The 13747-nt window shown below is 41.3% G+C and overlaps 1 protein-coding gene across 2 annotated transcripts in view; it reads right to left on the bottom strand.

Moving 5' to 3' along the window:
* Positions 1 to 206: 206 nt before the first annotated feature.
* LRP5 (LDL receptor related protein 5) overlaps positions 207 to 13747 on the bottom strand; it is a 166550-nt gene continuing 153009 nt past the window's right edge. For both annotated transcript variants that reach the window (XM_072864750.1, XM_072864751.1), the window contains exons 19-23: positions 9911 to 10021; positions 6726 to 6962; positions 4199 to 4338; positions 1257 to 1354; positions 207 to 614 (exon numbers count right to left, since the gene is read on the bottom strand). In XM_072864750.1, coding sequence (XP_072720851.1) covers positions 353 to 614; positions 1257 to 1354; positions 4199 to 4338; positions 6726 to 6962; positions 9911 to 10021 — 848 coding nt within the window. In that variant the 3' untranslated portion in view covers positions 207 to 352. The remainder of the gene's footprint in view (positions 615 to 1256; positions 1355 to 4198; positions 4339 to 6725; positions 6963 to 9910; positions 10022 to 13747) is intronic.

The following is a 13747-nucleotide window of genomic DNA, read 5'->3' as shown; positions in this document are numbered from 1 at the left end:
CTTTCTTGTCTCACATTAATAAAAATAATTACATACACTTTGCATGTAAAAAGGTGACTTAAAAATGCAAAAAGGCTCAACATTCCCTCCCCAAATCCTTTGGAGACTGAGTCATTTTCATGACTTCAAAAAGGCAAATATGGCACAAAAGAATGGAAATTAAGTTAAAAAAATCAATTTTATAAATATTCTTCCTCTGTACAATTTTTCACAGCCCCATCCCTCCCACCCATTTTTATTCACATTTCTTTTTTTTTAATTCCCACCCCGATTTATTTTTAAATCATAAAATATATATTTTAAATCTGTTCATATTTTAAAATATTTACAGGAAAAGTTCCTTCTGTTGAGGTCATGAGGAGTCTGTACAAGGAGAGGGTGGAGGGGGATAGAGGTGAAAATAGCTTCGTTCCGTGGCAGGAGACGGAGGGCAACTTTCTTCTGCCGACATGTACTGACTGCGAGGTGTAGGTGGAGGGGGATAAGGGTCTGAGTCTGAATTTAAATCTATATAGTATTTGTTGGCTTTCCACCGACTAGTAGTATAGTCACTGTCACAAACATCTGTGCTGCATGGGGTTGTGGGTGGAGCCATCCCTCGTATAAGGTATGGCCTGCAAAAAAAAAAAAAAAAAAAAAGGCACATACATTAGTTGTAATCTGGGGACAAAAGAAAGAAAAAGAAAGAGATTGAAAATGAACAGCTCCGTGTCCTCAGTCAAGATGCCTGCTCATTAATACTATGTGAGCCTTAATTCAGGTTTTCATAGGAACCCACCAAGAAGTACCTGAACTGTGTTAAATTTGAATGGCACAACTACCCTCACCTAGCAGTGCATTCTTCCAGCCCCTGACCAGCCAGAGGAGATCACCATGACCATTTAGCCCAGTCACTAACAAACAGGTTGACTCACCAAAGAGTTTTAAGATAAGCTTGAGGAACTGAACAGAAAACACCAACCTTCTCTATACAGGATGCTAAGTGACTGTTACATAGCAATATAACCTATATATATTGCATTATTACTCAGCAACGCTGTATTGAAAGGCGCTAAACCCTGTTGTGTCAAAATAAGAACACAAAGCCAATGTTTAACATCAAAACTGGCATAACCTCTGTTTGAATGGTCATTTATTAAAAGAGGGAAAGGTTTTTTTAAACAAGGTGAAGTCTGAACAAGAACATTTTGTTTAAGATCCAAAACTAAAGGACAGATCAATAGAAGATTTATCAAACCTTTTTATCTGAGCTGTACCTGTAAGATCTCGTGGTTGAAGGAATGTTTGAGGAATAAAACATCTCTGCATTATACAGGGAGCGATCAGTAGCCGGGGAAGGAGGTGGGTTCAAGATCTAGGAAGAATAGGAAAAAGCAGTGTGAAAGTTTGGGTTAATTATACAACTTTACTTATTTTGAAAATATTATTTATGCCTTCACCCTGTCACTCATCCTTATTTTACTTTCCTGTCCTTGCTGCTTGGGTGGGTGAATGCATTTTTAAAGATTACGGAAGTTCATTATGAGACTTTACTCTCAGCTTAGGTACACTGCAGGTCTTCAAAGTTCTCACAGCACAGGGAATTTTCTTCCTTGACACATCCATTATTATGTAAAGCTGGAAATTAGACCCAGTTTTGCTGAATCTCAGTGCACTTCCTTGGACTGATATAATCCTCAGCAGATGCTAATGGGAAATAAAGTCTGTTCCACTCCCAGCCCCTAAACATACCCCCAGTCAAAAGTAGGGTCAAGAGGCCAAGTTCCTTTACTATAACTAATACAACTCCATCCTTCCCTGAATACTTCCTTTTTACTGCTGTTCTGTAAACATATCATTTCGCTACAGTTCACAATGCAAAGAGCCTAAAAGCTAAAAAATAGTTATAGTCTGCCCTAGCCTGTGTGTGCATATACATGGTTGCTGGTAACCCTCACACTAGGAAAACAGTTTATTACGCTTCAGAATCCTTTAGGATTCTTCCCCTAGCAGGAAGCAGAACCCCTGACATGACCAGTAGGACATTGGCCTAAAACCAAGGAGAGCACTTCATCCCTTCCAATGTGGAAAATTACAGCATTGCTGTTGATGGTAGGGCCTTGCTACTGATGTCAGCATCTTGTACACAGCCTGTCCTAGGCATTCTGCCAAGGCATGGCCTGCCACCGTGACCATGATAGCAACCTTCCTCTGCCTCTGCTCTTCTCTCATAATACTGTGAACTCTCTGGAGTGGAGATAATTGTTTTGGTCCTCACTGTGCAGCATCTAGCAAAATTATTCCTGGACATTGAGTTGAGCTCATCGTTACTAATACTGACAAGCCCTACATCCAGATTCATGTGAGGGAGACAAGCTTGAATACCACCCATTGCCAGCAGTGGGGAACGATGAGTAATTGCCCCAAGACATCCTCCAGAAATCCTGTTCCTTGGAGGAGCACTTCATGCTACTTCTGGATTCTCTCCTACTAGCACCCTGAGCTGCATCAACACTACTTCACGTTCAGATTAAATACAACAAACAGAGTGTCAGCCAGGATGCCTGTGGCCAGGTTCTCAGGTATATAAACTGGCATAACTCCATTGACATAAATTCTTTCCTAGTCTCTATTCACTGGGCCATCTCTCAGTACCACCAAGATGTGTTAAACAAAACAAAACAAAAAAGGCAAGACAACTAGATGCTCAGATCTCTCCTTTTTATTATTAACCTAAAGCTGGGTAATTAGCTACCAGGTAGAACTAACCAAAATATTTGAATTAAGCAGTAACTTTAATGTAACAAAGCCCTTGCAACAGCTTCCTTCTAAGAATCCAGCACGCCTTTCCTGAAGGAAAGGCTGATATCATCTCTGCAGGCCTTGGCTGACATAGCCCAGACTGGAAAGTGTGGAAGAAGAATTCCCAGTAACAGTTATATTAGTTTAGGACAGAAAGCCAACACAGATCCCATAGAATGGCACAGGCAGATCAGCTCTTGGGCTTCAAGATTTATTTAAGTAAGGGTCTTTTTATGTAAATTCAGCTAAGTTTTTTCTGTTCATCATTTTTAGTGTGGCACTGACACATCACTCAGGTACTAGCATGAAATTGTTCAGCATGTTACAGAGACACTGGCGAAGCATGAGACAAGCTAAATTAGGAGGGCTGCTGAGTTCCAAATATCTGCTAGCTGTGACTAGCTTCTTGATGGCTTAATTGAGAAGGTAATGCGAGAAATAAGTAACCAATTTTACCTGATCAATAGCTAAGCTCACAAGCCTCTCTTTTCCATCTTTGTCCTTCTTAAAGGGGAGAGAGAGCACATTTGCCACTTGTCAAAACACTATCAATCAAAATGCATAACAGTTTACATGTAAACACAAATGCACATATACCCCCACAGTATGTGGGCTCCTGATTAAATACTACTGAAAAATTGACTCTGCAAGCTTGTGTGAACAGAAGAGTGAATGTATGTATTGCTCAGAAGCACTAAGAAAAAAACCCCTGTCATATGACAAAATGCTGGCAAACAGTAACCTTTGTATGTCTCTCCTACATATTCTTAGAGAATCATTTCCATTCATACTATACATCTTTGAATTCATGAAACTCTGATATGGGGACTAAAATTCTGTCACTTCCAACAGTTAAAAGCCAGAAATGGAGCTAAATTACAGCTGAAAAAACCCAAGCAAAGTAAACTCTGCTGGTACCAGTGTTTTCTCCCAGTACATGCACTTGGTTTTCTGAATCAACAATCGACACTTTATCTAAACAGCAAACCAAGCTTATTTCTTATGCATTTGCATTCCAGTCCTGTTGTGTCATTTGTCTTTTTATTCTGCGTGTACCTGCAGCATTATGCAGTGCAAAATGTCATTGGACCACTGACATCAGAGTTTACAAAGAACAAAGGAGGTGGCATCTCCAAGGGAGTCAAGACAGAAGAACAGAAGTGCCCAGAAACAACCCAGCTGAGTATCACTCTAATAACAAAACATTTTAGACACCATATAGCATTGTGTAATCCTGATGGACTACAACAAAGCTCTTTTGTGAAGTTCAGTGGGTGTCGGACTGAGCCTGTATATCATAAACATTAACACCCAAGAACAACCGTTATTAACATTCTAGTTAGTAGCACAAATTTTCGTCTTCCTTTTCTTCATAAGTGGGAGATCTCTAACTCACAGGTATATTTTCAAGACATACCTGTGGGTAGAAAGTGGCTTTAGTGCTGGATGAGCTACTCGAAGAGGCTCCAGTAACATGGTTTCTGTCATATAAGGGGGCACCACTGCTTCCTCCCATGAGACTCATGGAGCTAATCATGGACTTTCCACAAGAGATGCCTGCAGTGAGACAGAGAGGAAAACAAGGTTAGGTAAACCACAATTTTATCTACTGATGCAAAACAGAAAACAAATCCACAGCTTGGCAAACCCATGCAACGCTACTGGTTGTCACTTTGGGAACAGTGTTTTATGTAAAAACTTCAGGATTACAAGGAACAACATATTTTATAAAGAAAACATCTCATCCCCAGACCACCTATTGTCACACTGCAGCACTGAACTCCTCACAGCCTGCTCTCACACTCTGCTGAGAAAGGAATCTCCAGAACAGTTGATCCAAACTTTTCACCCAAATTGTTAACTAAGAAATCTTCCAATTAAACAAACTCAGGAATTTGCAAAAAAGCATTATACATTGCCCAAGAAAAATAAGCTAGAGACCTCCAAAGTTTTCATTTCCATCCAAAGAAATTCAATTGCAAGTACATAACCAACAGCAAAAAATAATTATTTTTATTAAAAAAAAATAACTTTTTAAACTGAAAATCAGCAGAGGCAAAAAGAAGGAAACCTGGGTGACAGGAAAAGGGAAGACAACATTCTCCAATCTGTTTTACTCCCATGTACACTTAATCAGACAATGCATTTTCGCTTCTTCCTGTCAGACTATTCAGTGCTAATGGAAGAGTTTACTTTGGGAAATTTTCAGAAATTTTTCAGATGCAGGAAATATTTATTACAAGCAGAGTGACTCTATTTGTGATCATCATTCATGACTACCTTTTCTGGAAATGCCATGGCATTAGGAACCTATGTGTTTTTAGAATTAACATCAAGGGTAGTATTTTCAGCTGTTGTCACAGCAATATGGATTAGAAAAAATAACAAATATGAATGAGAATCAGAATGACATCTTAGTTTTGCACCTGCAGAGGTACAGATTAAAACCACTGATACTTGCTTTAATTAAAAAAGCTTTAGTGTGAAGTCCGATTTAAAACACGACTGCAAAGATTTCACCTGCAATGATTTCATTCTCAAATTTGATTTCCTACCACAAAAACCTCTTGATAACCATAAAACCATAATTTAAGCAGGAACAGCTAACCAGTCAGTAAAGTGCGAGAAAGGCTAAAGCTAAGTTGTATCTGGCTATCTTCAAAGCCATGGCTAGAAGAAAACAACAATTAGCACATCTCAAAAACTTGTTTAATATGAAGAAGTGCCACATCTTTTTATTTGTCTTTAAGTTTATCATCTATCTGATTTTCAGCACTCCAAAGTATGGATTTGTTGTATTCTGACCCTGTCTGGCAGGTGTACAGGCGAACATTTACTTTCCAGCTTCCTGAACAATATGAAGAGATATTCTTTCTTCTCAGGGCTTTGTAGTTAAGAATTCACTATTTCCTCTATGAAAAGTATATTTTACATTTGTAAAATAATTTGAGGTACATCATTTAAGTGTTTACTTTTATGTCTATATGAGGTTTCTGGGTTCTTATCTATTAGCTGAATATCCTGAGCTTTTATGTATACTTCAAGTCCTTCGATCTCAGCATCGTAGCTGCATGCACTTCTCCAAATGGATACTTTGAGTCCTTTGCGAGGTAGAGAAGCTTTGCTGTTTTAGAGATGAAGGACTGAGACACAGAGAGAATAAATACTTTGTCCAAAAGCAAAAAGGAAATCTGTCTCAGAGGTGGGCTAAACCAAAGGGGATGTTTTCATTACACTTCAGGCAATGAGCAGCCAGACTATAAAACCACACCCAGACTGCCTGTGTTCTTCCACATTTGCTGTTGTAACTTTGGGGAGGGAGGTTTATGCCCCGCTTTTTTGTATTATAGTAAACTAAGCTGCTTCACTTCTTTCCACAGTGGAGTAACTTATCCATCCTGAGCAGACAGGACAAAACTGTGTAAAGACCTTTGATGGACAGGACAGAAACAAGGACATCTGAGTACAAGACACAAAGAACAACTCAACACAGCTCTCATAGAACACTGAATAGCACATGCATTCTTAGTTTCCAATACTGCACGTGGTTCACTACTCTTCATAGTGTTTTGCAGGCCTTAGGTAAGAATTACTATGCAAAACTCAGGCTTTATTACATACACCAGAATGAACTATTTAAAGAGGATGTTTTCACTGCCAAAATACTGTAGATTTTCTATCAAAAAGATAGATACCTGTGCAGATGCAGCCTAGCATGAAAACTGCATTTGAAAATCTGGCAAGACGCCTAATGAAATGCGTCTAATAGTTTTTTGCATATCTAATCCAAATGATAGATTTATACCAAAACCACTGAGCAGATCAACAATATCTAATTTCTGCTCTTTGAAAACGCCGCATCTAACACTCTTAATAACCTGTAAAACTCCAAATCCAGACAATGTAATGGTACTGATTAGATGCAAGGTCCTTACCATCCTTACCAGTAAAAGTGCCATGTTGAGAACTTCCTGGAGCAATAAAATTAAGAGGGACATGAGGGGTGCCACTGACATACTCATGTGGAAAAGGGCTATTGGGCCCGGCATAGCGCTGACACACCACTCTCTGGCAAACAAAGTACATTCCTCCCATGACAAAAAGTGACAGTATTATACCAATGACAGGACCGATGGCACTACTGTGTGGCTGTGACTCATCTGAGGCTGGCTTTGTTTTTTCTGGAAAGAGAGAAATAAAAAAAAAAGAGGTCATTAAACATGAGGCAATATATATGTTGCTGTCTTGGAGCTCGCACAACAAATCAGTCAGCTCACAGTCATTCACACAGTGTCTTTGAAAGTATCTGCATCAAACTCAGGCATCTATAACTCCATATATTCTGATTAAATGCACAAGACTTCATGCCTCCTCTTTCCCTCCATGTACATAAAGCAGTATTAGCAAGGTACTCTCCTTTCTGTCTAGCAATTCATCTCGTAACAGGATTACTTATCATCTTCATATAACAACAGCCTAGAAAGTTTCCCTCTCTTCCCCCCACAAAGTCTATGGGTTAAAGATAGAGGACACTTATAAACATGAAGTCCTTAATCAAAGAGGAATCTGCTCTCTCAAAAGCCATTTGGGCTAGCAATAATGTTAAAAAATTAAAAGATTTTACAAGTAGGGAAACTACCATATGTATTAAGCAGTGCATGTCTTCCTAGCTAATATAGGCCTTAAAATAGAATACTTTTCCTTCCTAAAATATGGCTTGCTTTCTAAAAAATACCTTACAAATTGGAAGGAAGACATAATCCAGAATTTCTCAAACACTTTTTACTTCTTTTTTTTTTTTCTCCTATATAACCCAATGTTAAATATTAAAAAGTGCTGCAGTATTTGAGATGAGCTATGTTTCATATCTCCCCCTGATTACGAGTAACCCATTAAAATTCTTGCCAAATAAACCTGACACCTTTGTGTTTTTCGCATATGTGACATACTTCAGTGAAAACAATTTTTTCCACGTGATTCACACAACATTTATCATTTTATTTTTTTACACACACAAATATATATATTCATAAAGTGAAAAAATCAAAATAAACTTGGCCAAAGCCTATCAATTTTACATGTTCAGATCAAACTATAGACCCCTTCCCCCCTTAATGAAGTTGTAAGAAGTGAAATGGTTCATGTAAGATTCAACCCTTCTCTTCATAACATTTTTCTCCAGTGGTCCTGGTTTCATTCCCTTCAGTGTAATGGAATGAAAAACAACAGAAATTTGAGAAGGAAGATAAAGGAAATAATACAAAGATCTACCAATAAACTCTTAACAGCTCAGCATCAATAATTCATTTCTGTCTTAAAGTCTTTATCTACTTTTCACACTTATTACTGCATGATAGCTTTTATGTCAGCTAAGGCCCTAACTTTCAAATAGTCAGATTAGTTCAGATACGATATGAGAAAAAAGCAAACCCAAAATTAAAACATGTTCCCAAATTAGCTAATTTGAAACACACAATTTTCATTTTGGTTAAATCTAGCTTCTTTTGAATGCAAGATCCTTATCTAGAAAGTAACAATCATTTTTATTCCCTACTTGAGTTCTTTCCCTCAGTCAAGCAAGAAACCACAGAATGCTCTGTTCCACAAAGAGACTCCAGAGGAGACAGTCTTATGTCTACATAAAGACACATTTAAATCAGTTAAGACCTAATTGCAGGACTGGACCCAAACTGCAAACAGGAAACAGCTGCATTAACTTGGCAGCACAAAAGTTTGCCAAGTGCACAAAGAAAATAAACTAATAAAAGGAAGAAGTGGCTTTACATTATCCAGGGATTTTGGGGGAACTGGGTGAGGGCTGAGAGATAAAGGGAAGATGTGGGAGAAGCATGAGAAGCACGTTCAGTCTGAAATTTCCAACAGGAAAGCTAAATGGTTTTTGTTGCCATTCTTTTAGCCTTTTCTTCTATTCACCACTTGGGCTCCTTTCACCACTTTTGCTCATGAAATAAATACATTTTTCCTTGCTGTACCCACTGTGAGGATGGAAGGAAGAAACAAGGTTACCCTGACCAGACCTGGTGACCCCTCCTCTCATCCCAGCAGTGGCACAGCTGGTGCTTCAAAACCTGACAAGACTCTAAGATATTAAAAACTTCGCAATTAGCCAAGGTCCTATAGGCAACATTATTAAGCAACGTGCCGCATTTCTCTATGCAAACCCAACACAAGGTATTTTTTCAGAATGAACTACTGACAGATCAGCACGTCTATTTGCTTTTGTTCTAAAATGCTATGTTCCAACTATTTTGCAAAACCACTCGTGAGCTACTAAATGCTCCCTTTATCTGCCCCATTGCCTGAAAACTTCATGCACTAGTCACCCTGATGGTGCAAAAAGAGGGAAATTGCAAGCAGAGCACAAGTAAATTTTACTGTTTACTTCAGACTGCAAAATAACAGACCCCACTAAGGACTAATACAGAACTGCCATCAATGTGCCTGTAACTTGTATATATCTACTGCAATGAGAATTCAAAGTAACATTTTGCCCAGAAAAAACAAGGTCTCTCCTTATATTCTTTTTCTATTTGCACTTTAAGAGACCAGCTTGTGGTCTCTTGTGGACACTTACTGCGTGCTAGTTCTTCCACATGATTAGCCTCCAGTTTGACCCTGTAATTGCAGTGGGTAGGGCTGCACATTTTTAAAAGCCACCCAAGGTTAGCAGCAGCTCCGCAAGTTCGAAGGTACTGAGCATAGTAGAATCAGGTTCCCTTGGGTATAGATCTGATTCTACTATGCTCAGTACCTTCGAACTTGCAGGTATTCTGAACAAGGTAGCGTTGTATCCCATACAGCATTTTAGAACTAGCTTGAGGTAACATTGGGATTTCAGTTCATCTTCACTACTGCTGTTCCTGCATTACCTAGAATAATAGCATTACAGACTTGCTACACCATGCTGCAAGCTCACACTCTTTTGCTGCACAGACCAATGGAAGAGCATGACTATATTTAGCAGCCAAATACAACTATGAGAGTATTTGGCCAAAGTTCACTGGGCTTCCCTGAAAGAATATTACTATGCAAAGACTGGGGCTCTGCATAGGGATGTAGGACATTACACCTGAACATAGCACTTGAATCTCAAGGAAAGACATCTCACCACACATAAGCTCATCAGAACCGTCAATGCAATCTGGAAAGGAGTCACACTGTTGCTTCAGGAGGATGCACTGGCCGCTTGCACATCGGAACTGATTGGGTAGACAAATTGCTGCACAGAAAGAAAGAAAAGATTAAGTACTACTTGCATGGGAGCATTTGAGCATTTTAAGAAAACCAAAAGTGAGACGTGAAGCCATGGTGCGTTTTATATTATGACCAGGTAGGCACCAAAAACACCTGCTTTGCTGCTGTGGGTAAAATAAAAGTCTGCATGTCTCTGATTCTTCCTTTTTGTTTTTATACATCCTACTCAGTAGGGCTAAATTAAAATTCTGATCCCAGTAACTCCCTGCCCTTTGTCAAATCAGTCCTATTGGGACAAAACTGGGATCAAATCAGCAAGAATCTCTAATCTTTAATCAATAACTAACAAAGTGTAGCTGATCACCTGACATGTTAATGAAATGTAGTAACTCAGCATATTATAAAACCTTACATAGTCTATACTATCGTACGTAGCCCTATATAATACAGCCTTGCTAAATAACTGCTACATTTCTTATCTATATTCTGAAGCCTCTGTTTGAGCAAAAAGGACTTGTTAATTAACTTTGGAATCTCCGTCAAGTCAAAGCATATTAAATGATCAGTAAAGAGACTGTCTTATGAGGGCTAGCAACCAGCAGTCCTGGAAGGTTCACCGTATAGGTTATTCAATGCGAAAAGAAGAAAGGTTCCTTTCTTCTGGAGGAGAAGATCCACATTCATGTTTTGGATCACAGCACTGGTAATGTTGTGAAGTGGACCTCCTGAATGGCCATACTTACTTTGCTGTGGTTGAGTTTGCAGAGCAGTTCTCATGTAAGAGAACTAAATTATCTATGGAGAAAAAAACTTAGCTGGAAGCTCCAAATGCATCAGCTCCCGATTTGGACTGCTATGCCCCTAGTAAGTTGGATGCAGCTCCACAAGGTCCTACAGTGCATACAAAACACACGCAGGTTGACAGAAGGCTCTAAAAGCATCTAGAGCTCCCACCTCACCACTTAGGTTCTTGCACTGTGAGAAGGGCCAAGTTCTGTGTGCACCTTCCTATTTGCCAATGACTGCCAGCCCTCTACTTATTCTTGCAAGTGTCTGCTGCTCCTTTGTCTTCCATCAAGATTTCTGTCTTAATATCCTTTCCCTTCTTATGTGCCATATCTTCTGTTGCTGTCCTGCCTTGTTGGACTCCTTGTTTCTTCCTGATTCAGTAATGGACAACTTGGAGCACTGAACCTGTGCTGTACACGTGTGACAGGTACTCTCCGTCCCCCCCTCCCCGCCAAGACCATGGCTTTTAACATGGCAATCACCGGCTTTTTGCGCCTCCTTTTCGTGCCTTTTATGCTCTGCCATGCACACACCTCGGCAGGGGGAGCAGGAGAAGCGGGACCCCTTGGTCACCAGACAGGGTCCACAGCCAATGAGGTGCCTTGGCTCAGAGAAGCTTCTAGATCATGACCAATTATGACCACAGCTCAGATCTGACCCAGGGTATAGATGGGGTGCCGTCGGAGACCCCCTTTGAGTGGTCTTCTCAGAGCAGTGGGCCTGTGTTTGGGACCTCTCCCTTGGGGTTGCAATGGCTGCACCGGTAGATCCCGCCCACCTCAGGCCTCTCATTAAGGGGTTACTAGATGCTTTAAAAATATATCTCCAGTCCCTCAGAGAGAGAATTCAGACAGCCATAGAACACAATCAACAGAACCCCTTCAATCTGTCTGTGCATGTGCTGATGTGGGCCAAAACACTGCATAGTATAGTCACCCATGGGCATGAAATAGGGTGGACTAGGTGGTGGTGCAGATGGGAGCAGAAGGGTCTGGCAAGACAGCTATGAGCCTTGTCCCGCATTCCTCCCCCCCCCCCCCAACCCCACCAGAGGGGAGCCTGAACCCCTCTGAAGCAAGTCAGCTTGAGATGGCGGACCGGAGAACGACTTGTGGCGGAAGGCATTAGCGTTGGGGGTACCTCGAGCAGCATTACATGGGCAGGCCACTGAGCATATACGGAAGCTAGGGGAATTACTGAAGGGAAAGGCCAGTAACATAAAGGAGATGGCAGCGAACCACCCACCCCCCCACCTCGCCAAGACAGGAGGCGGAACCCTAACCCTTTCACATCTTTGCAAGGGCAATTAAGGGAACTAAAATCTAAAAGTTGGGGTTTGGGCCACCCAAACCGCTTAGTAAGCTCCTGTCAATGGTCTGCTGCTAAGGAACCCTATGTACATATTCCTATTGGTCCGAAGCGGGTAAGTTTAGAGTTTTTGATCGACACAGGAGCCCAAATTACTGTCCTAAACAATCAGCAAGCTGACAAGCTTGGAATCAAACCATCAAGAAAAGCCATCAATACAACAGGGGTAACAGGTGCAGCATAGAGGTGTCCTTTAGCCCAAACTCAGTTTTGGCTCTCTGGGGAGAAGCGGATGACGGCTGTGGAGGTTGCTTTGAGCCCTTATAAGGGAAACATATTGGGGTTTGATGTTTTAGTGGGTAAGTGGTGGCACCTGCCCAATGGCAGGCTGTGGAGTTTCAGAAGCCATGGGGTGGGAGCTGCTTGCATTAGGACCTTGCAGTCCGCTCATGCTCTGCTGAGCAGAGTAACCAAAGTAACCTGCATTTCACAATATCCCTTGACAAGTGCAGCTTGGATGGCTGCTTAGATGTCAAAGACATGTTCTTCATGATTCCCCTAAGGGAGGAGGACAAATCCCAATTTGCCTTTACCTGGGAGGGGACCCAGTACACCTTCAACCAGCTTCTGCAAGGATACAAACACTCTCCCACTATCGCTTATAACGCCTTGGCTGCACTCCTTGACACTGTAAAAGTGCCATTGGGCGTTCACATATACCAACACATAGATGACATCCTGGTGAGTGGAGACAATAAGGGACAGGTTGGACAGGTAGCTGAGACTATCTGGAACTTATTGACAGAAAACGGGTTAGATACTCCACCTTCCAAATGCCAAGGTCCTGGGCAGGAAATTGAATTCTTAGGGGCTTGAGGGATAGCAGGAGCTATCATGGTACCCAATGACGTCCTATCGGCCATTGAGGGGGGGCAGACCCCAAATAACAAAACGGAATTGCAACATCTATTGGGCACATTGGGGTACTGGAGGAAAAACACACCAGGATTTTCGGTAATTGCCCACCCTCTATATGACTTGCTTCAAAAAGAACAGGAAATGGGATTGGACCCCACGATATACCGAGGCCCTTAACGTCCTAAAGGACGAACTTAAAATCTACCAGAAACTAGGCCCACTACACCCACAAGACCCGCTGAGGGTGGAATGGGGGTTTGCGGAGCATGCCTTCTATGGTGGCGTATTCCAAAAGGGACCGCAAGGGCTGGCCAGACCTCTACTGTTTTCTTCCACTTCATTCAAGGAAACCGAACAGCAATATGCGGAGTGGGAGAAGGGGCTTCTCTCACTCACCAGGACAGTTAAGGAGGTGGAGAGATTGCGTACATCACAGGACATTATTGTGCAAGACCCTTTCCTTCTATTAACTTCAATCCTTAAGGGGTCGCCCCTTCCTGAGGGAGTGGCGCAGAAGGACACAATATGAAAATGGTATGCCTATTTAGAGAGAGCCAGTCAACTGTCACCATTAAAAGAAGGCCCTGCCAAAGTTTCCAAGTTTCAACAACCCGTAAACCCTGACCCAGGCCTGCTGAGCTTACCTTATAAGCCCTCTCCAATTAAAGAGGCGCCCAAGTTAAGCCAAGATTCAGACACACAAGTGGTGTGGTTCACCGATGCATCAACCCATCGA

The sequence above is a fragment of the Ciconia boyciana genome, chromosome 6 (genome assembly GCF_034638445.1).
Source record: "Ciconia boyciana chromosome 6, ASM3463844v1, whole genome shotgun sequence".
Lineage (NCBI taxonomy): Eukaryota > Metazoa > Chordata > Aves > Ciconiiformes > Ciconiidae > Ciconia > Ciconia boyciana.
Note: the sequence above shows the minus strand (reverse complement) of the source record. Positions and strands in the feature narration are given on the sequence as shown.